Here is a 19,681-nt window from a genome sequence, read left to right on the forward strand (position 1 = left end):
TACGTTGGAAGTCACATTATATGCATACCTACAGATATTATACCAAATACCATCGAGGCTATGTGACGTCATGTCAGTTCAATAGGTTTCTTTTCGTAGCGACTTTTTTCTGGTTAAAGTATATAAAATGGCATATTTCAATTATATTCATCACGACTTTAGAATATGAAAAATCACAACGTCATGAACATCCACGATACTTGTTCGACCGAAGTCTAACGTTATGTCAATCAGCGGCAAATTTAATACGCTTCCACTTTTGCTGTTCGGTCAAAAGGCGCTGGGTATCTGAATAGTGTCCGGTGCCGCCACACCACGACCGTCTCTGAAACCGGCGCCGATGACAGAGCCGTACACTGGAACCAGACGGTGGCACACACACACCGGAAGCGCTATCGCAGCGCTTCCGCTCCAGAATGCCCTGAAAGCCTCAGCTAGACGGCTGATCAGTCTTTGTCCAGCCTCTGTTCCTGCGCAGTGAACCAGATCACCCAGCGAGCGAAACAGCGGGAGCAGCTACACACAGGTCTGAGACCCAGCAGAGGTGAGGAGAGATGTCTGAACGCGGCTCACTCTGCCTTGATTTTCTTAGGTTGTCTGATGACATGCAAGGAAGCGTTTGGCGCGACTGATTTTGTGTTTTTTTTTCATTCATTTGCATTTTGAACTCGCCTGTCTGGTGGGATATATTTCGTTCCCTGTTGAGTTCGCAGTCGACGAGTTAAAACTATCTGGATGATAGATGCAATGCTTAACACCATTTGCAGGCCGGGTTTCATATAACTTTCATCGAAGCGCCATCTGAGAACAATCAGCCATGCTGCTGGGAGTGTTCACAAGTCTGTACGACATCATTCGGATCTCGGGATCCGACAAGCCCACCGTCGACACCAGGGTGTTCCAGCTGCACTACAAGTGGACCCGGCTGCTGCTCTTCGTCTTCTGCATCATCGTGTCGCTCAACTCCCTCATCGGTGAGTGTAACTCAACTCAACTCCCTCATCGGTGAGTGCAACTCAACTCAACTCCCTCATCGGTGAGTGTAACTCTAAACTCAACTCCCTCATCGGTGAGTGTCACTCAACTCAACTCCGTCATCGGTGAGTGACTCAACTGTTGTTCAAATCGTGACTTCATTGGAAAAAAAGATTAGCACCCCAGTGTGCTACTATACGGTTATCTTCGTTGTGTTTATTGAGAATGTTGACCGGTATTGCATCCACCATCAGCCACACACTTCTTTTTCAGTTTACATCTCTGATTCTGATTCATACAAATCGGCTAGAGAACCTATGCGCAAGGATAACATAGTCGGCAAAGCTACACTAAAGACAAAGGGCTTCGCTGATAGATATTCCTGTTTATCCTTCTTTGTAAAGCCGAGGGCCGAGACGTCCCTCAATAGAGCTCATTTAACCCATATTCTGAACTTATCGGATGAATTGAAACTCGCACATGACCGAGCCGTTGCAGTAGAAAATACGTGGCGCAAACCACACGGCGGCACTCTTAGGCGTCTAACCCGGTAAGGTCAACTAAGGTTACGGGCCTCAAATCTGCGTAGCAGATTGTGGCCCATCCAGTAAAGCAAGAGCGCTGAAATTGGTACTTAACGAGTAACGACTCACAATGACAAAAAGAAAGAAGTTACTTTTCCCGTTAGCATGATTTTTTCCTCTTTAGGTCACATGATGACCTAAGGTCATTTACGGATCGTCGGATCATGTCGACAAAATATTTGTACAATGTACATCGTTCGTTACTATACAAAAAGGAATAATTGCAACTAAAAGCCCGAGTCATTCAATCACGATACATGACGAGAAATAGAGGCATTCTATTCTGGCAAACTGCCATTGACAAACCGCTACTGAATGTAGCCCCGTTGGACCTGGGAAGCATGAAACGTCAAAAAATGACAAGTGACTCAGAATTTAAGTAGTCGATCCGAAATGTCCCGAATCTGCGCTGAACACGGGTTGAATATGGGCTGTCCGGACGGACACGGGGCCGAGGCTGTCGCGCTGGCTGCCGGACGGGGGCCGGCGAGTCCGACAGTGACATCACCGCGGGCTTCCCTGGGGCGCCACTGCCTGGGGCGCCGACGACACCCATCGTGAGGCAATGCGGCGTCTCAGAACGGTGTGACGTCATCAGCGTCACACAGCCGTCACGGGCCGACGAAACTCCCCCGCTCCACGGAATGGCGTGACGTCATTTACGTCACAGAGTCGTCACGTGATATCGCTTATCGTTGAGTCGTCACATCCCGAGTATTTCTTGAAACATAGATCGATTAATAGGAAAAAGTTGCGATGCTTATTGCTAATGAAGGACTTATTATATTTAGAGACTCAAACACCAAAATGGTGTATGAGTCTCACACCCATGAGATCTCTCACACTCTCACACTCCCTCTCACACCATTTTGAAGAAATAGCACCAAAATGGCCACTCATGAAAATCACAAATCAAATTAGTAACCTAACCATTCTACGTTAGTCAGGGAAATGACTGAGATAGATTGCAACCGCCCCCGGCCCACCTCCAGTCCACTGTGGTCTGTAACTGCCTGTTCTTTTAACCTCGTCCCATTATTGTGGAATATGAATAAGTACGAGTACCTATCTGCTGTTGATCCCATAATCCCGCGGTACCACCGACCACGGGATCTTGTTATCATAATTTAATGATTTTTACATAATTCCTTTCAGGCAAGCCGATCGCCTGCACCGGAACGGCGGAAGCACGTCTGCAGGAAGTTATGCAGACCTACTGTTGGATCACTGGCACGTTCACGTACGAGAAGTACTTCAGGGACAACCAGATCGGTAAGCCACTGACAGCACTTCACGTCGTAACAGTCTAACCTGACGAAAACAATATGGCGGCCAGCGCATCTGTGGCGCACTCGTGCCTCGCATGCAGATGTCCCGGTGATCGAAATAATAAATGTTTATGTTGGAAATATCACCATATGAGGAGCTAGGTCGCACCGATTCGCTGAGTTTAGCATTCATTGTTTGTACGGGGACCCGCAGTTGCTACTGTACAGCGACCCTGAGTAAATTGTCCCAGTACCCTCACAGGGAACAACGATAAGCTGACAGAGGGCACGCGCAGAAAACCTCAGCTGCTCTTGTACAATGTACAGGGACCGGCAGTCGATATCATCATTATCTGTTGTTACTGGACTGGACAGACGGTTAGACTTGGGGTTCGTGTACAGTAGCAACTGCGGGTCCCCGTACCTACCTGTAAATCAAGGTTTTAAGTTGTCACTATATAAACATAAAACAGCGACGCAAAAAGCAAAAATGATATTGGAAATGTCACGGGCCCATATGGGTATTGTCCTTATTCCCTGGACTTAAACTTGAAATCCTTCTCTTCAGGAGCCAGTCAGCTGACAAAGGTGGGCGTCGGTCCCGGCCATCCTGAACACGACGAAAAGAAGCACATCACCTACTACCAGTGGGTGCCGATCGTGCTCTTCCTGCAGGGCGTGCTGTTCTACGTGCCTCACTGGATCTGGAAGATGTTCGAGGACCATCGGATCCGCCACCTGATCGAGGGCATGGTCGAGGCGCGCATGGAAGAAAAGAAGCGACGTCAGCGTCAGGCTCTTGTGGTGAGGTATCTGGTCGACAGCAAAGGAACGAACGAATGGTACGCCTACCAATACGTCTTCTGCGAGATTCTCAACTTTGCCAACGTCATTCTGAACTTGGCGCTCACCGATAAGCTGCTCGGAGGAGACTTCTTCACACTGGGCACGCGTCTCATCAAGTACGATCCGGAGGACCCGACCTCGGTGGACCCTTCGCACTACACCTTCCCAAAGCAGACCAAGTGCACGTTCCAGTATTTCGGCGCGTCCGGCACAGTGTCGACGATCGACTCCATCTGCATCCTGCCCATCAACATCTTCAACGAGAAGCTGTACGCGATGCTGTGGTTCTGGTTCGTGCTGCTCGGACTGGTGACCGGCTTAAACCTGCTCTGGCGGCTGGCCATGATCGCCTCACCGGTCCTGCGCGTCTGGGTGCTTCAGACCAAAGACCACACACACGACGTCGGCAACATGAGCGTCGTCACAAACGTCGTCAACGGCATCAGCTTCTCGGACTTTTTCTTCGTGTGGATCTTTACCAAGAACCTGAACGGGCTGGTGCTGTTCGACTTTCTGCGCGAGTACTCGGCAGGGGTGGCCGAGGACCTCGCCCCCAAGCGCCGGCCGCGCCTCTACCCGACCCTGCCGCACTCGATGCAGCTGCAGTCGCTGAACTCTCCGGGCGGCCACAGCAGCAGCGCCCAGGACTTCGAACTCCGCAAACCCCTCACGCCTTGCGATGACACTGATCCCGTCTACAGCTCTGTGCTACCCGCCAAACGACGCCAGTGACCACGCCTGACCCGGTATTGATATCACAGTGTCGCCGTAAATGTTATAGCGCTGTGTACACGCTGTAACGTGGCATCAACCGCATGACTTCTGATGCTTTTAAATGAGAAATACAGGTCCTGTTTCATATTTGATAACTTACGTATGATGGCGTAACTTGACAAATCGTGCATGATCTCTATTTTGACAAGATATCCACATACCTAAGATTTGATGTGCATGTGATATGGTGCGACGTTTAGGTGTGCAAATCCAAAAACGCTAGTAGTTGCATAATGTCGATAATGCGACGGTAGTCTCGTCTGTAGATTGTTCTTCCCAGTATTGTGTTGTAGGTATTGGATCAGTATTGCAGATCTTCTCAGTTCAATCGCGTGGCCGACCCATGCGATTTAAATAGCAGGCGATAAATGATCCAGAACCGGCGAGTGTGGTCTCATGCTGGCCGTAACCGTCAATTGCTTTTGTCGTCGATAACGAAAATTACGCTAGGACTATCCCTAGCAATATTCGCTGAGACCACGGTCTCGCAATCGCTCACGGCTCAACTATGTCAAGGACATAACATCGGATGTCATTACACTTAAATACAGACCACTCGTGGTGATGATAAATGTGAAATAAGTCCATTCATATTATAGGTGAGTGAATTACAAGTTATCCATGATAAACCATAAAATAAAGTAAGAAAATTCAAGCCATTCCCTGAACAACGTGAGTCTCTTCAAAGTTGAATGAGTATGGAAGCCATGAGTGTCTTCATAATTTCAACCAACACAGAGAGAGCGGGAGGGGGTTGATGGTTTCCCTCGTGAGGTTTCTCGTAAACATCGCTAGGATCTGACGACCCTCAATGGATCTGACCAATATCTGACTAACAGTAGGCACAGCTTCGTGTTCATCGACCAACGGAGGCACAAACAAACAAACAAACAAAACGTGGAGGGGAAAGGCCATCTCAAACATGCACAAAAAACATTCCATCCAGTCAGGTCATCACTCATCGAGCACTGGCGCTTATATGTCATGTCATGTTGAACGGAAATACAAATGTATTTCGGTTCAACATGACATAGCATACAAAATAACGCCAGTACCCCTACTCGATGATCTCACTGTATGCGAGATCTTCTCAGTTCTATCGCAACCGAGAGCGGGCTTTGTAGACGAACTTTGTGACTTACGTACTGCACGTGCACATGGCAACATTTGGTGAACTGTGAAGATTCCTTTCTGTTTGATTGAAATGAAAACTCATTCCCGATTTCGGACGCTTCGGGAGAGACATGTGCTAGTGCTTTAAATGTCCTCCTTCCCCCGATTCTGGGGCCAAAGAGCAGACGCTCAACATACCGGCTTCAAACATGGGGCTGTTTGTATCGTGTAGCCTGTGACCGCCTTCGCCGCTGCGCTCAGCACATTGTTAACGATAGGTACTAAGGACGGGCAGACAAACGTCACACCAAGGAGGCAAAGCCTGCCCGCCTTCACGGGACGCCCGAGGCTTTCACGGGAGGGTCCTGAGCCCACTGCGAGAGCTCGACGACTTGGTACGTTTTCTCATTCACCGCCCTCATTTTCCAGTGATCAATCCAGACCACGATGGACGATGATGTTCGCCGACCGCTGGCTCTCTCCGATGGGTGGTCGCTTAGTGTCGTGGTGTCGTCAGTAGAGATAAGTGTGCGGCGCCGGCGTCACTCTCAGATCAAGGATCAGGCCAGAGACCCACAAGGTGCAAAGTGTTGGGACCAGGAGCCCGTCCTGGAGGAGACCGACATGGAATATCCGTCCGGTACTTATGGCGTCGTTTCCCTCCAACGACGCCGGTCGGTGACGCAAAACGCCCAGTCCCACCGTATCTGGCATGGGTAAGCCTATCTTCTAGAAACGGTGCTGACTCAGGGGTTTCAGTGCGTGGACGTTGCAGGCACAGTTGCTGTCGTATGTCATCTCGAACTTCTCGGCTCTGACCGTTTACGCCAGCTTCCGCCTTCAGTCTTCACGCGAGGATTGCATTTGTTCCAACCTTCCTGCTTTCGTGGATTTGCCTCCCGAGCTTTTTGCGGATCGGTCCTTCCGAAAGCCGATCCACTCCGCAGCGACCATGTTGTCACTCTCCGCCAGCTCCGCCATATGCGATTTCAGTTCGATGTACCTAAGTTTGGGGTCCTTTCCCCTGCTCTGGAGATCGGACGGCTCTTTATGAAATCGTGCCGTTGGTGTTCGTCTTAATGCGACGGTGTGGTGACGCGTGCGACACCGGACTCCGGCCATCGGGGAGTTGGCCAGGGCTCCAGCCTTAAAGTTTCATCGGGTGCTATCTACGTCCCACAGGAGGTAGGTAAGTCCCCACAGGCCACACCACTTACCTCCAGAAGGCGAGGTCCAAAACCAGGCTGTCGCGGGTGCGCGTCAAAACAGCTAGTGACATTTGAGCTAGTGACTTTTGAGCTAGTACAAAAGAGCTAGTGCCTCAAAACAGCTAGTGACAAAGCAGCTAGCGTCAAAATAGCTAGTGAAGCAAAATAGCTAGTGCTTAAAAGCAGCTAGTGACAAAATAGCTAGCGTCAAAGTAGCTAGTAAAGCAAAATAGCTAGTGCCTCAAAACAGCTATAGTGACGAAATCGCTTCCATCAATATAGCTATTTCCCTGGACCTCTTTTCTGTTCACATTCACTTCGCTTTGAAAATGCAAGATGTCTTTGACTGTCAATATGTATGTACCTATTGCCCGCGATAAGGCATCTCAAATTCATGCAAAGTGATGCTGAAACCTACTCCCCGAATGAATTATTTGCTCATAATGCCTTCCCTGTAGCGTCTCAGTTTAGAGTAACTTATCTGGTATTTATGTCACTAGGTATCCGTTTTCTTCTCTTTTTGAACATCCTGGCCACTTTTTAATTTCACACGATCAGATGCTTCAAGATTTTGTCCTTTATGGATGGCGGTGAAAAATCTCATTAATGATGGGTTGGGTGCGATGAGTCAAACATGCCTTGAATTCCCCAGTACCACGCTTCTAATTTGTTGTTTGTCCTAGGGATCCCTTCCAATCGTATAGTTGATATAAACCTTCTTCCCCAGCCGTTCCAATTCCTCAGAAGTTTCAACAATTTGCGACGCTTCGAAAAATGCTAGCGCACACAGTGATTTGATTGCTTCTCGGACTGCAACCTTGTCCCGATACTGCGGGGTGGGACAAGACCCGGCAGGCCTGGACTTTACGCCAAACAGCCTGAACTGCTCGTACTTCGTACGAATCAACTATTTTGCTTCATTAGTTATTTCGACGCTAGCGATTTCGTCACGAGCTATATTGAAGCACTAGCTATTTTGCTTTAGGGGAGAGTGGGGCAATGGCGGACGGTGGGTAATGCCGGCCACCCATCTCTAGTGAGTACTTTGTCCATCACTAATCAGCTGATGTTGTTTACATTTCAGTTGAGCGCCATTCTAGCACGTGGTGCAAGTTTGTCACGGTAGCTCCATTATTTTCATTTTTATAGCGTTAAATGTGTTTTTCGTATCTGATTTTTAATTTTTGTTGCATCTATTTGCTGACTGTGAAATGTGTTAACGCATTTTCAGAAGTGCTGCTTTGCAATGACCTTCAATTAAGCCTTTTTTAGGCGACTGCTGGATGTGAGGCGTTTGCGGCGCAATGCATTTGACTGCTGCCTGCTTTCTTAAAATAAAGCTGACCTCGGGGTAATACCGGACACGTGTCCGGAATGACTCCACGCGGTTTTGTTTGTGACTTCTGTCGTTAAAGCTCAACGTTTCGGGTTGCTGTGTTTACAGCTGTGTTAGTTTGCTTGCTGTGTTTACGGTTGTGTTAGTTTGCTGCTCTGTTGGCGCCGCGCTGTTGTGTTGCAGCGAGTGCAGTGTTGTGTTGCAGTGCAGTGTACTGTTAACTGCTGAATACAGTTGTCGTTTGTTAATTCTCACTTAAATTTCCATCGAAAGAACGGTGTAAGGATGAATACCAGTGACGATATTTCGACTTTTTGTGCTATTGCACTTAGTGGCCGGCATTACCCCTCGCTTTTTTGCACCTCCATTTTTCACCACATTTTCGCGTAGGCTCTGAATCTGTCATAAGTGATCTGAGATACTAAAACTGGGTGCTATCTGAAAGCCTATTCCTTTGGCTATAACCACAATCAAAATCACCATAAAATAGCTTCAAATAGCTAAGCTATTGAGCAAAATGCTTATGGTGTCGCCATTGCCCCACTCTCCCCTACTAGCTATATTGATGCTAGCTATTTTGTCACTAGCTGTTTTTAAGCACTAGCTGTTTTGCTTCACTAGCTATTTTGACGCTAGCTATTTTGTCACTAGCTGTTTTGAGGCACTAGCTCTTTTGTACTAGCTCAAAAGTCACTAGCTCAACTGTCACTAGCTGTTTTGACGTGGACCCGCTGTCGCAAGGCACCTCGGGGCGGGGCGGGCGAGGGTGTCTTTCCGCCCTTTCCTATGTCCGATGTGGCCTGTGGGAGATCAGGCAAGGCCGATCAAGGATGCGATTTCGAGTGGCCATGGCGCCAGGCAGGCAGTAGCGGCGGAACACCTTCAATTAAGGGGGGGGGGGGGGCACTGCCGACTTTTGGTCCCATTCTTTCCATGCAACACGAACGCCCATAGGGCTAATGTTAAAATGTCAAAATCAAGGGGAGGCACGGTGCGGGCTCGGTGCCCCGGTGCCCCCCCCCCCCTCCCGGTCCAACGCCTATGCAGGCAGGGATAACGGGAGAAAGGGCATATTATTAATCGTAATAAGTGAGTGCCACACCTCTGCACTTCTGGGTGGAGGGACCCACAGATTCGTCAGACGCCCAGACGCCAATGGCCATTGGCCATCTTCTTCAAGGCCTTCTTCAATCTTCACCTCTCTTTGGCCGATTCCAAACAGATCAATGAAGGGGAGGTCACTATCCAAGGTTAGTGCCTTTGAGCAGGACTACCATGAAAAAGTAAGCATCTTACGTCACAAGCCATTTTGAATAGTTTCTCTCACTAGATTTGAAATTTTGCGAAAAGTTTATCACAAAAACTAGAAACTGCTATAAATTCTTATGTAGCTTATTTCTCTATATATTTTGATGGATCAATTCTAAATAAACATTTTTACAATACACTGCTTCATGACTGCTTCTATCATTTTTGATGACGTAATTTGTTAGAAAGTACTTTTTGTATTTTGATGCTAACAACTATCCTTGGTGCGATTGCAGCGCTTAGAACTTGGCGCGCAAGGGACGACGGTGAAAACAGGGCGCCTTGGGTGATTTGACCAAGGTTGGTGAAATTTACACGTGACGTTTAGCATGTAGAAGACCCACGAAGGGGGAGCACTTCCAAATGTCACGTGACTAATATGCCCTCCGGCGCCCTGTTTTCACCGGCGTCCCGCGCAAGGCTCATGGCCAAAACAAATGGGGATGGGAGGATTTGCGCGTCGGATAACGTGTGCCTTCTTTGAGTTTGTGTTGTTTTCATTAAACTTAAACACTGCCTTTCTATGATGCTTTTATTCAGAGGAGTTCAGCTTGCACTGTGGTAAGTTGAAACTGAAACTACTGCTGCATTTCGTTTGAAACTGGGTCACCGATTGCCCAGCGCAACCAATTGAATTGATGAGTATAGGTTTTGCTCCTTGTTTTCACAAATATTGGAATGTGTGGGTACCTTTTGCACTAATATTAGAACAATATTCTCACACTGAATATGTTAATTGCTTATCGATAAGGCTTCAGTAAAGCTTCAATTTACTTAGGTAGTTTCAAAGGTCACAATTTCTGAAATAATTGATCAAATATTTCAGGCATAAATGCTTCCAGAGGTAGTCTACCATTTGAATTTAACAAGGAAATCAAATATGCCAAATTTGGTGAGCGTGCTGCTTAATAGCCATTTTCCATGCCGATTTGGAATAAAATAATGTTTTTAATGTGACGAGCCTTCAGCGTCTTTCTGGCTTATTTAAGGTAATGCCTGCTTTTCCTAGAAATATTCATGTTTGGTACTTATTCTTCTATGGGAATGCTCAATAGATCAATCTGTTGAAACAAAATGTCATTTGCACTTTGTTTTACAGAAGAGTTCTGCTCTAAAATATTTTTGTGGGATGATATGCGCAGTGAATTGTTATAGTGAATGATTTATATTTTAGTGAATGAGAATTATCTGGTTTTCTTATGGCCCGCATTCTAAAATACCAAGAACCATTGCAATTTGCAGCTTTTCTACCCAATGCCCATAGGTCAGACTCTTGTGAAGATAGTCACCTCATGCTGCTTTTTGTTATCACTCCCCAATGATCAAATCCTGACATTTCTGAAAGCTAAATGTTCCTCCTAGGTATGTTAAGTCTGGAATTTGATCCTTACTGCAACTGCTAGTGCTGATTTGTATATTTCAAATTGTTCTTCAAGGATCTAAAGCACTAAATAGAAGCTTTAGAAATGAGCTGCTTATAACAACTCCTAGTCCCAGAAGCTATATGTATGGCTAAATGCAGTTTTTCATCCTGCCTTGGCCTTAGCTCAGCAGGAAATATTTGTAAAAAGTGATCAAGGTTGAATTTTTAGTGGTTCATTTGATTATCTTTGAGGCAGATTATTTGGCAATGAGAAGATCTATCATAGTTAGCAGGGGTTTTTTACTTAATTGTTTTTTTATTTGTGTATTTGATTCTGACTTCAATGCTGCACAGCATTCTACTGCTTGGTACCTTTTCAGATGACATTGCCTAAGATGAGTGATGACTGTTCTTGTGATTGGGAACAGCACAACTATAGCTATGACGTGTTTCAGATGGATCCCGGCGCCGACGAGCGCTCCGCGTTCCCCAGCTTCGAGCTGGTGGAGCGGCTGGACAGTCCCAGCTCCAACGAGCGCAACACCAACACGCTCTGCTCCAGCTCCGAGAGTGACGTCATGAAGACGCCGTCGGCGGGCGGCGACACGCCCAGTGCCGGCGGCGACTCGCCGGCCGGCTTCTGCCCGACACCGGGCACCCCGGCGGCCGAGAGCCGCGCGCTGCCGCCGCCGCCCGGACCGGGCGTCTCGCCGCCGTCCGCAGCGGCTGGCTCACCGCCTGCTGCCGTCACCGCCTCCCCACCGGCGATGGTGACGGCGTCCCCGTCCGCCGCCCCCGCCGCCGCCGTCCCGCCGGTGGTCGCCGCCGGCCTCGGCTCGCCGCCGCTGGGAGCGCCGTCTCCGCCCGCTCCGGGGGTCTTGCCGCCGCGGGTCCTCGAGGATCAGGACGCCATCGCCGCGTCACCGCACCGCGCGCCCGCCTGCGACTGCCTCATGTGTGACGCCACCTTCCACCCGCGGCTGGGCGAGGGCCTGCGCCGGCGCAGCGGCAGCGGGCGCGGCGCTCGCACCACCTACCACAGCCAAATCTCGCCAGACGCCGGCTCCATCAAGCTCAAGATCCGGGTACAGACGCTGGACCCTGCCGATGACGTGTCGCCCGGGTCGCGGCGCCGCCGGCGGACCGACTCGGGCGGTGCGCCGCGCGGCAAGCGGCGGCGACGCTGGCGGCGGTCGCGGCTCAGCGACGACGAGGACGAAGAGGATCTGGCGGCGGCGCCGGTGCGACGTCGCCGCTCCAAGTCGTCCTCACTGGCCGCGGAGGAGGAGGAAGACCCGGATCGACCTCAGGGGCCCTGGGCCGACGGCGTGCCGCCCGAGCTGCTGGAGCGCATCTTCGGTGAGGTAGTGCGCGCGACCGGTGCGGTGCCGGCGCTGGTGCGCCTGTCGCGCGTGTGTCGCTCGTGGCGCAGGGTGGCGCTGCTGCCCGAGCTGTGGCGCACAGTGGACCTGGCCACCGGTCTGATCCGGGATAAGATGCGACACGAGCGGCTGCTCATCTGGCTGGCCGAGAACCGGCTGTCGAAGACAGAGGAGCTCAGTCTCGGTGAGTGGGCCGGTGGTAAATGGTGGCTGGAGGTGGTTGCATAGTTTGAGGGATCTGCGGAGCGAGCTACCGAAAATAGGCAGTGGATTCCTTGTGATAGATATGCATTCTGGAGATATTGGCCCTAACCCATGTTTCCATTTTTAGCTATTATCTTGCGCCGAAAAGTTTATCCTGTAAGTGACTTATATCTGCCGTATTTCGCAGCAAATCCGCTTTTTCAAAGCATCAAGTTATTGCAGTTTATCTGTCTGTCTTTGATGTTGTCCTTGAGCATCACGAGTATCTTTGAGTTGTATCACATGTTGTTTCTGAACCACTGACTGCGTCTCAGTCCAGGCTGACCGTGTCACCCGCCCGCTCTCCCGGCAGCGGGCTGGTCGTCGGCGCTCAGCCCCCGCTCTGTGCCAGTACTGGTGAGCCGGGCGCCCCAGCTGCGCTCGCTCTGCCTCTCGGGCTGTCGCAGCCTCACCGGCGAGGAGGTGGTACAGCTGGCAGAGCTCCAGCACCTCTCGTCGCTCGACCTGTCCGACCTGCAGGCGAACACGACCTCTGCGCGCGCCGCGGTCGGCCCGCACCCGCTCCAGCAGCTGAGCTCTCTGCTCGGGCCGCGACTGGTCAGCCTGACGCTGTCGCACAACTTTGTGGCCGGCATGCAGCAGATTCTGGCGGCGCTAGCGGTGAGTGGAGAGAGGGTTTATGTGTGGAACAGTATCTTATGCCTAGATATGATTTTGTGTTAATATGGCCACTCTTGCTAACCTAATTGCACTAAGTTCGGATTTTTGTTTTGGGTATCATTGGGAATTTTTTCCTTCACTTGGGCTGATCACTACCTACTACATATACATTCTAGTTTTCGTTTCCACTATCTACTAATGAGGCATTCCAATTGAACTTGAAGCTCTAGCTCTAATTGAAGCTCTAAATTGAAGTGACTTGTGTCGGTTTGCCATGTGATGTGCCATGTGACCCAATTGTGTCTGAATGTAACTGAGGCTGGGCACATGTCCTTCTGTCTCACCAACTTCTCTGACCTCGAACCCTGACCATCTCTCTTCATACACAGGAGCACTGCCCAAACCTGGAGGTTCTGGACCTGTCCAACATCACTAACGCCATCCGCGACATCGTGCCCGTGCGCGTGGAGCGGCTGCAAGAGGGCTGTCCGCGACTGCGCGTGCTACGCTGGACCAACACCGAACTGCGGCTGGCCGACACGCCCCTCAAGGAACAGGTGCGACCTCTATTGCGTGCGGCAGGGGGGGGGGGGACGGCTTGATATGATGAATCGGCAGATATCTTGGCTTGATAGGTTTGGGGCCTTTGGAATGTGTGGAGGCGAGTAGGAATGTTCGTGGGAAAGTTGGGTACATGGATCATGTCTGTATGATGGTTTGTAAAAATTGCAGCAGGTACCAGTGTTGGGATTTCGATATCTTTCTCGTGAATAGTCTGACTTGTGAGATGTCATTTATGGTCGCTTTTATAACGCATGTCCCACTGATGGTTCACGGTCCCCAAGGTTCGATCATAGGGCGTGGGGGGGGGGGGTGGAGCGGGTAACGTTTTAATATTTATCGTAATGTCGAACCCGTTCACTGGCCTCTCGTCTACTGCCGTTCCCTGACGACCCCTCCCGTCCCCAGATGTCATCGCAGGGTTTTCCGGCGCTGGAGGAGCTCAGTGTGGCCGTGCCGCGCGACCGGCACTGGGGTCTGGACGACGCCGGCGTGGAGCGCCTGCTCAAGGCGTCCAACCAGCTGCGACTGCTGGACGTGCGCGGCTGCCAGCGGCTCTCCGACTCCAGTCTGGTGCGGGTGCCCGCCTGGAACCTGCAGCACCTGTTTCTGTCCGGCTGTGACGCCACCCGCTCCTCCGCCGACCGACTGGAGCTGGTGGTGCGCAAGTGGCGGCACAGTCTGCTGGAGCTCGACCTGAGCGGCGCGGCCAACCAGCAGGCGCTGGACGCGGCGCTGCTGGCGCTGGCCGAGCGGCCCGACCCCGGACAGCCGCCGACGCCGCTGCGCAAACTGGACCTGTGCGGCGCGGCCGGCACGTTCGGGCCCGTCTGCCGGCTGGTGGCCGCCTGTGCCGAGCTGCGAGAGCTGAACCTCACCTCGTGCCGGGCGCTGCCGCGCGGTGTGAAGCGCGTCTACCGCGGCCCGGAGCTGGAGGCGCTGCGACGCGACATCGCTGCCGGCAAGTTCAACGAACAGGCGAGCGAGGAGGCTGGCTAACTGCGCCTGTGGACGCGCAGTGAGTCTGACTGCCGCCGGTGCCGGTCGCCGTGACCCGGCGCCGTGCACCGTCCTACTGCCAGTGGCTCGGCGGCGCGCTGGGCGGCTCCCCGCGGCCGCTGCGCCTTCCGCGGCGAGGCCAGTCGAGCGGCGTCCCGTGGCGGACTGGCTCGGGACGGGCTGACACTCCGGCCTGCACACTCGAGCTAGGCTCTAACTGCGACCTAGCCGCGTGTGTGCCGCATATGAGCCGCACATGAGCTGCGTTTGAGCCGTGTTTGAGCTGCGTATGAGTCGTGTTTGAGCTGTGTTCGAGCTGAGTTCGAGCTGTGCATGATTGACATGTTGACCTGCCTGCCCGGCGTGTTCTCTATGAGTGAGGACACCCAGCCTGCCTAAATGGGACGATATAGTTGGCCAGCCGGAGTGTTGTTATATTATTATTGTCCGTGGACATGTGTATTGTGTATATATGTCGGCAATGTGTTTGTACCGGCCTCTTGTGCGCTTGTGACAGCTGTGTGTAGCTTACAGTATGTGACCGCCCGGGGATACGGACTATCACATGACTTGCGCTGCAGCTATCCCCTTCATTTGCCTGTGTTCCCACATTTCTGCTCAGACATAAATCACGACACTTTTTTACTTTTATACGTTTTACTTAATTCGGTTTGTTGTGTTTTTAAATTATTTACCCAAAGGGTCTATAAGGTCTAAATCGATCCGTACCTATTGAGGTTGAAAGCTCAGGTTTGAGAATGCACCCACTGATGTCGTTTTGTATCTACTGCGTTATCTGCTTCCTGCGTTGAGGGTAATTCACAGTATGGTTCGGCTCTGCCGCACAAGTCCGCTTCGCAACCGGCTGGGTTGTGCCTGCGCCTCGATGAGCTCTAGTTGCTGTGCGGCTTCATCATTGGATTTTGTCGTGACGTTGACCTGCTAGTGTTGTAGTGATGATCATTTAATCAGTTGATCAAATGATCAGTTGATTAGACTGCTATATTAACATCTGAGATGAGCTACGGACAGTCCGATAATTGAGGGGGATTGTGTTTGCAATAGGTGATGTGTCTCGTGATTGTGGCTTAATCGAAAATGACATCTATTTCCATGATTTCGTAGTTGTGCTAGCGTTTTATCATGCAAGTAGGAGGCCAAATGCTTTCTCGCGGAAATCCTGTGGAGTGTAATCGCTTGTCTGTATGCATTTTGTTTTGCATGGACGAAGCCAAATCATCTTTCTACTTTCGCCCTGCCGCTTGTTTTAGTGCTTCTTTTATATGGATGCAATTTGTCACCGGTTCATTTGGTGCTCAATGTCTGTGTTCTGGCGGTAAATTCTGTTGTTGGCTGTAGTCTGACGGGGTATGTCGCGGGTGAGCTGGGCGGGTGCTCGCCCTGGCAGGTCGACACCGCCCGCTGCAGAGGCGGCCGGCGCGAGCTGCTGTACAAAGCGTGTGTACAAATGTGAATAACCGTGTCTCGTGTTGAGGACCATTGCGTTCCAAACGTGGCTCCTGAATACGCGCGCGGTTGGAGGACGGGGTCGTTACTAACTGGCAGACAGCCTGGCCGCTAGCACGATATTAATATGTCTGTTTAAACGCGCGAATATATCTCGGAATCTGGTCGGAGTGTGGATGCTGAGTGGACACTGGACGGACATGCAGATTGAAATGTGCACGTTGGGTCGAAGTGAAGATGTTTAAACGAATTTGAAGATTTTCAAAATGTTTGCTTGTATACAGACGCCCGTCATATCACTTAGCTGGTAGTGAGGGTGACTATAGAAACCGGGCCCTGACCGCATTCTCAGCATCGTATCGATATTCATCAGAGTCAAAACACTCCTCCGTTACTTTAGCGCCGTCTTGCACGTACTGTTGGTCTAGTAAAATTATGCAGCCCTCCTTGACCATCCGAGTATATCCCTGGCCGTTGATTAGAGTCCTTCGTTCGGTTTCTTGTTTTTTGATTAACCGATTCCGCCGTATCGTAACTGCCGTGCCGTCCTTACAAGGGACCCCCAGCGTAGTCATGACAACTGTCACCTCCACTGCAGCACGGACGGGCCGACAGCGGGTCCACTCGGGTGCTGGTAACCGCTGGCTGTGTCCATGGCTCCAGTTATCGCCACGCCATATGTGGAAGGCTTTTGGTGTCAATACATACATACATACATACATACATACAGTTCCGTCAATTCCGGCGGCCGGCGGTCGCGTTGGTGGTTGTCAGGTCCCCGCACAGCCGCGTGGCCTTTCTGTGTATATGGTGTGTGTATGTGTGTGTGCTCCCGACTGCGACGGTCTGCCCACATTATTGACTGCCGTCCCAGCTGGTCGGGGGGGGGGGGGAGGAGGGGAGGGGCAGACCGCACTGTATGCACTGTGCACCTCACGGACACAGTGTCGGCCGCCGCCCCTCGCCGGCAGCCGCGCCGCCGGCGGAACGCAGCAAGGTCAGTGCCGGGACACGGGCAGAGAGGGGACATACTCCCGCCTGTCAGTCAGGGGCATGACTTCAAGTAGGAGAGACCGGGGCAAAGCGGCCACCCTTCGTTTTAGCCCAGCACAACTGACGTTAGCTCTAAGTTCATAGTTGCCAATTATGCTTCCCTTCGCGGTCGTGTGAATGAGCCAGATCGGAGTTTCCGACTCGTTGCCTTTTTTCCGTTACAGACGAGAAGGCATATTTTGCCACGTTATTTTTTTCATCCCAATATTCTTGCGCTTTTAGATGCTATTTATGCCGTAATCGTTTGGAAGTTTATTTAAGTGTTCTCATGGTTACAATGAGTGGTTATCGCACATTTCCTCTACCAACTTAAATGCGTTTTAACCCATCAATAACAGATATTTTATTAGACTGGAATTTATTAGACTGGATTTTATTTATTGGGAGATATTTTGTCTCGGGTGGTAGAAGTGGGGGAAAGCGGACTGGGCAGAGTGAACAGCTCTTAATTCCTTAAAAACCAAACGTTTTTGATGTTAAAATGTATCGGTATGCGCTCATCTCGCCCACTTTTCGGTTACATACGCTGCCCAAATAATGCAATTCAAATGTTTTTCCATGAACGTCCTTGCGTTGTTTACCGTTTACCTACTGGTGAACAATGGCAAAATAAACATTCGTCCGGTTTTAATTTTTTACGATCAAAAACGTCATTACTACATGAGGAAACTATCCTGTATCTCATATTGGAGGCAAGCAAATCGCCGCTGGTCGCTTTGCCCCGGGGTCTGTGGCAAAGTGGCGAATAAGCATAGTTAAGTTTAAAGTTTTGCCAATATTTTCTTCATGTGAAGTTGAGAAATGAAACTTAAGAAATGAAACGAAGCCGAACTAAAATGCCCCATGGGGCTTTTTAGTTTTTGCCCAGCGACCTACTGCAGGGCGTTTTACCCCATCACGTAGTTGGCGGTTAGAGAAAAACGCCGTGCGCTCGAGCAAGATATAATCAAGCGTGAATCAGCCCGGCATTGGAAGCGTTAGACAATAGTTCAAAATACATAAAAGCCATTTACCTCACATGCACCATGAAAGAACGTTATGATGTATAATCAGACAACAAAATATAAAAATCACTCCAAAAACACATTTTTGTCTTCATCTCTATAAGGACGCATCACAATTTCTTTCCAGTCTGCTCATAGGGATAATGATCATATAGTGTACGTTTTATATACCAGAGAATGTTTCCTCAGAACCTTGCCAGTTGCCAGTTCCGAGAAACATCGGTGAGGCGCGTTACCTCGGCGGGGCGACTTGTCCCGGTCTACCTTGATCCATTATCGGTTATCCTTAGAGAGTGCGACTGAACTTCAGAAAGTCTTGACTAGAACGCTTAACGAATACACGTTGGTTATAAATTATTGAGTTTAAAAAAGTGTAACCGCATCAGACTGTCAGTGTCCGTGATAATTTAACCTATCCTAGGCTTTCTTTCATTGATTTCCCATCTCAGTCCATAATAAACAATTAAAGCTCACACTTAGGTAATGATTGATAAATTCGTTTAAAAAATATTACGACGGCGAGGAAATATTTTTCGAGCCGCTGTCTCAAGTCAGTAAATGTTAGCCGGGTAGGAGCACATCGTCGCCCGATACCTCTTCACTTGTTGCTTGTCAAGTAGATAGGTACTGGGCGTCCGCGCGCAATAGGCACACGCCGGCCATCCGGGTCGAAGCATACGGCTTTGACAGGGCAATTCAGCTGCGTCAGTGCACAGTGGGGCGACCATCATGCACCCGCAATGTAAACGGTCAACGGCTTGGACAACTGCATGGATCAATGGTAACCATGACAGTCGCCAGGGCCATTAACGGTCTGACACAAGGTTCGCGAGCCACGAAAAACTTAATCTCGTTCTTGTAGGCATAGAATAACAATTTTTGCGTTACGATGGCAAGAGGAACAATGGGCTTTGATAGCTAGCCTATAAGGCTGTAAAGATGTCTTTTTTTAAGAATTTAGCTCGAATGTTTGAATGGACGGATTGACAGAGCCGGAGCCCACGCTAAGCAGAGCTTGCTGCGTAGACCCCGACCACTACCGTCCGATCGCACAATTCCGGGTATCGGGAGATTATGCCAAAGTTTAACGTGCCCTTCAAAGCTGGACACGGCCTGTCCCACTCAACTGACTTCAACTGGCTGCGGCTGCTCCCACCAACCGCAGACCATCCCAGTCGGGAGTCTCAAATATCGAGCGCCGGAGCGTCTCGAACCTGGGCTCTCACTATGTCCAATGCTCTACCAACTGAGCTACAATTATGAGATAAGTTTGCTAAATCAGCGGAACCTTTCATTTAACATCATCATTAGCCATTAAACATTATAGAATTAAAACATCAATATTACCTACGTTGACTGTTTATTGCTGTCATCCATTCATTCATTTATGGTAACTTATTTTATGCGGATCTGGTTTGCTTCTGTGACAATAAACAATAAACAATTTAGGTAGGTATTCATTCATTCATTCATTCATTCATTCATTCATTCATTCATTCATTCATTCATTCATTCATTCATTCATTCATTCATTCATTCATTCATTCATTCATTCATTCATTCATTCATTCATTCA

The 19,681-nt window shown here is 50.0% G+C and overlaps 3 protein-coding genes across 4 annotated transcripts in view; 2 read left to right on the forward strand and 1 right to left on the reverse strand.

Moving 5' to 3' along the window:
• LOC122385633 (TBC1 domain family member 17-like) overlaps positions 1-6,805 on the reverse strand; it is a 101,294-nt gene extending 94,489 nt beyond the window's left edge. The window contains exon 1 of the mRNA XM_043374012.1: positions 6,778-6,805. The gene's annotated coding sequence lies outside the window, so the exon portion shown is untranslated. The remainder of the gene's footprint in view (positions 1-6,777) is intronic.
• LOC122385635 (innexin inx2-like) lies at positions 449-4,534 on the forward strand. 2 transcript variants are annotated; one of them, XM_043374016.1, is made up of 4 exons: positions 449-544; positions 768-974; positions 2,715-2,831; positions 3,396-4,534. In XM_043374016.1, exons 2-4 carry the CDS (start codon positions 818-820, stop codon positions 4,403-4,405), a joined length of 1,284 nt encoding a protein of 427 aa, XP_043229951.1. In that variant the 5' UTR covers positions 449-544; positions 768-817; the 3' UTR covers positions 4,406-4,534. The 2 variants fall into 2 exon arrangements, with proteins under 2 accessions (XP_043229951.1, XP_043229950.1); XM_043374015.1 differs by having other exon boundaries at positions 449-526.
• Positions 6,806-9,825: 3,020 nt separating the features above from the next.
• LOC122385641 (F-box/LRR-repeat protein 6-like) lies at positions 9,826-16,212 on the forward strand. Its single transcript, XM_043374028.1, has 5 exons — positions 9,826-9,973; positions 11,231-12,341; positions 12,714-13,021; positions 13,411-13,578; positions 13,991-16,212. The coding sequence occupies exons 2-5, from the start codon at positions 11,231-11,233 to the stop codon at positions 14,579-14,581; spliced, it is 2,178 nt and encodes a 725-aa protein (XP_043229963.1). The 5' UTR covers positions 9,826-9,973; the 3' UTR covers positions 14,582-16,212.
• The last annotated feature ends 3,469 nt before the right edge of the window (positions 16,213-19,681 follow it).

Source organism: Amphibalanus amphitrite, unplaced genomic scaffold, assembly GCF_019059575.1.
Source record: "Amphibalanus amphitrite isolate SeventyFive unplaced genomic scaffold, NRLGWU_Aamphi_draft 000226F_arrow, whole genome shotgun sequence".
Lineage (NCBI taxonomy): Eukaryota > Metazoa > Arthropoda > Thecostraca > Balanomorpha > Balanidae > Amphibalanus > Amphibalanus amphitrite.

Excerpts from the sequence above, each read along its gene's own strand:
- LOC122385635 (XM_043374016.1), top strand. The coding sequence starts at position 818 with ATGCTGCTGGGAGTGTTCACAAGTCTGTACGACATCATTCGGATCTCG. Across the intron at positions 975-2,714 it reads GTCGCTCAACTCCCTCATCG|GCAAGCCGATCGCCTGCACC; the intron begins GTGAGTGTAACT and ends AATTCCTTTCAG. Across the intron at positions 2,832-3,395 it reads CTTCAGGGACAACCAGATCG|GAGCCAGTCAGCTGACAAAG; the intron begins GTAAGCCACTGA and ends CCTTCTCTTCAG.
- LOC122385641 (XM_043374028.1), top strand. The coding sequence starts at position 11,231 with ATGGATCCCGGCGCCGACGAGCGCTCCGCGTTCCCCAGCTTCGAGCTG. Across the intron at positions 12,342-12,713 it reads GACAGAGGAGCTCAGTCTCG|CGGGCTGGTCGTCGGCGCTC; the intron begins GTGAGTGGGCCG and ends CTCTCCCGGCAG. Across the intron at positions 13,022-13,410 it reads AGATTCTGGCGGCGCTAGCG|GAGCACTGCCCAAACCTGGA; the intron begins GTGAGTGGAGAG and ends CTTCATACACAG.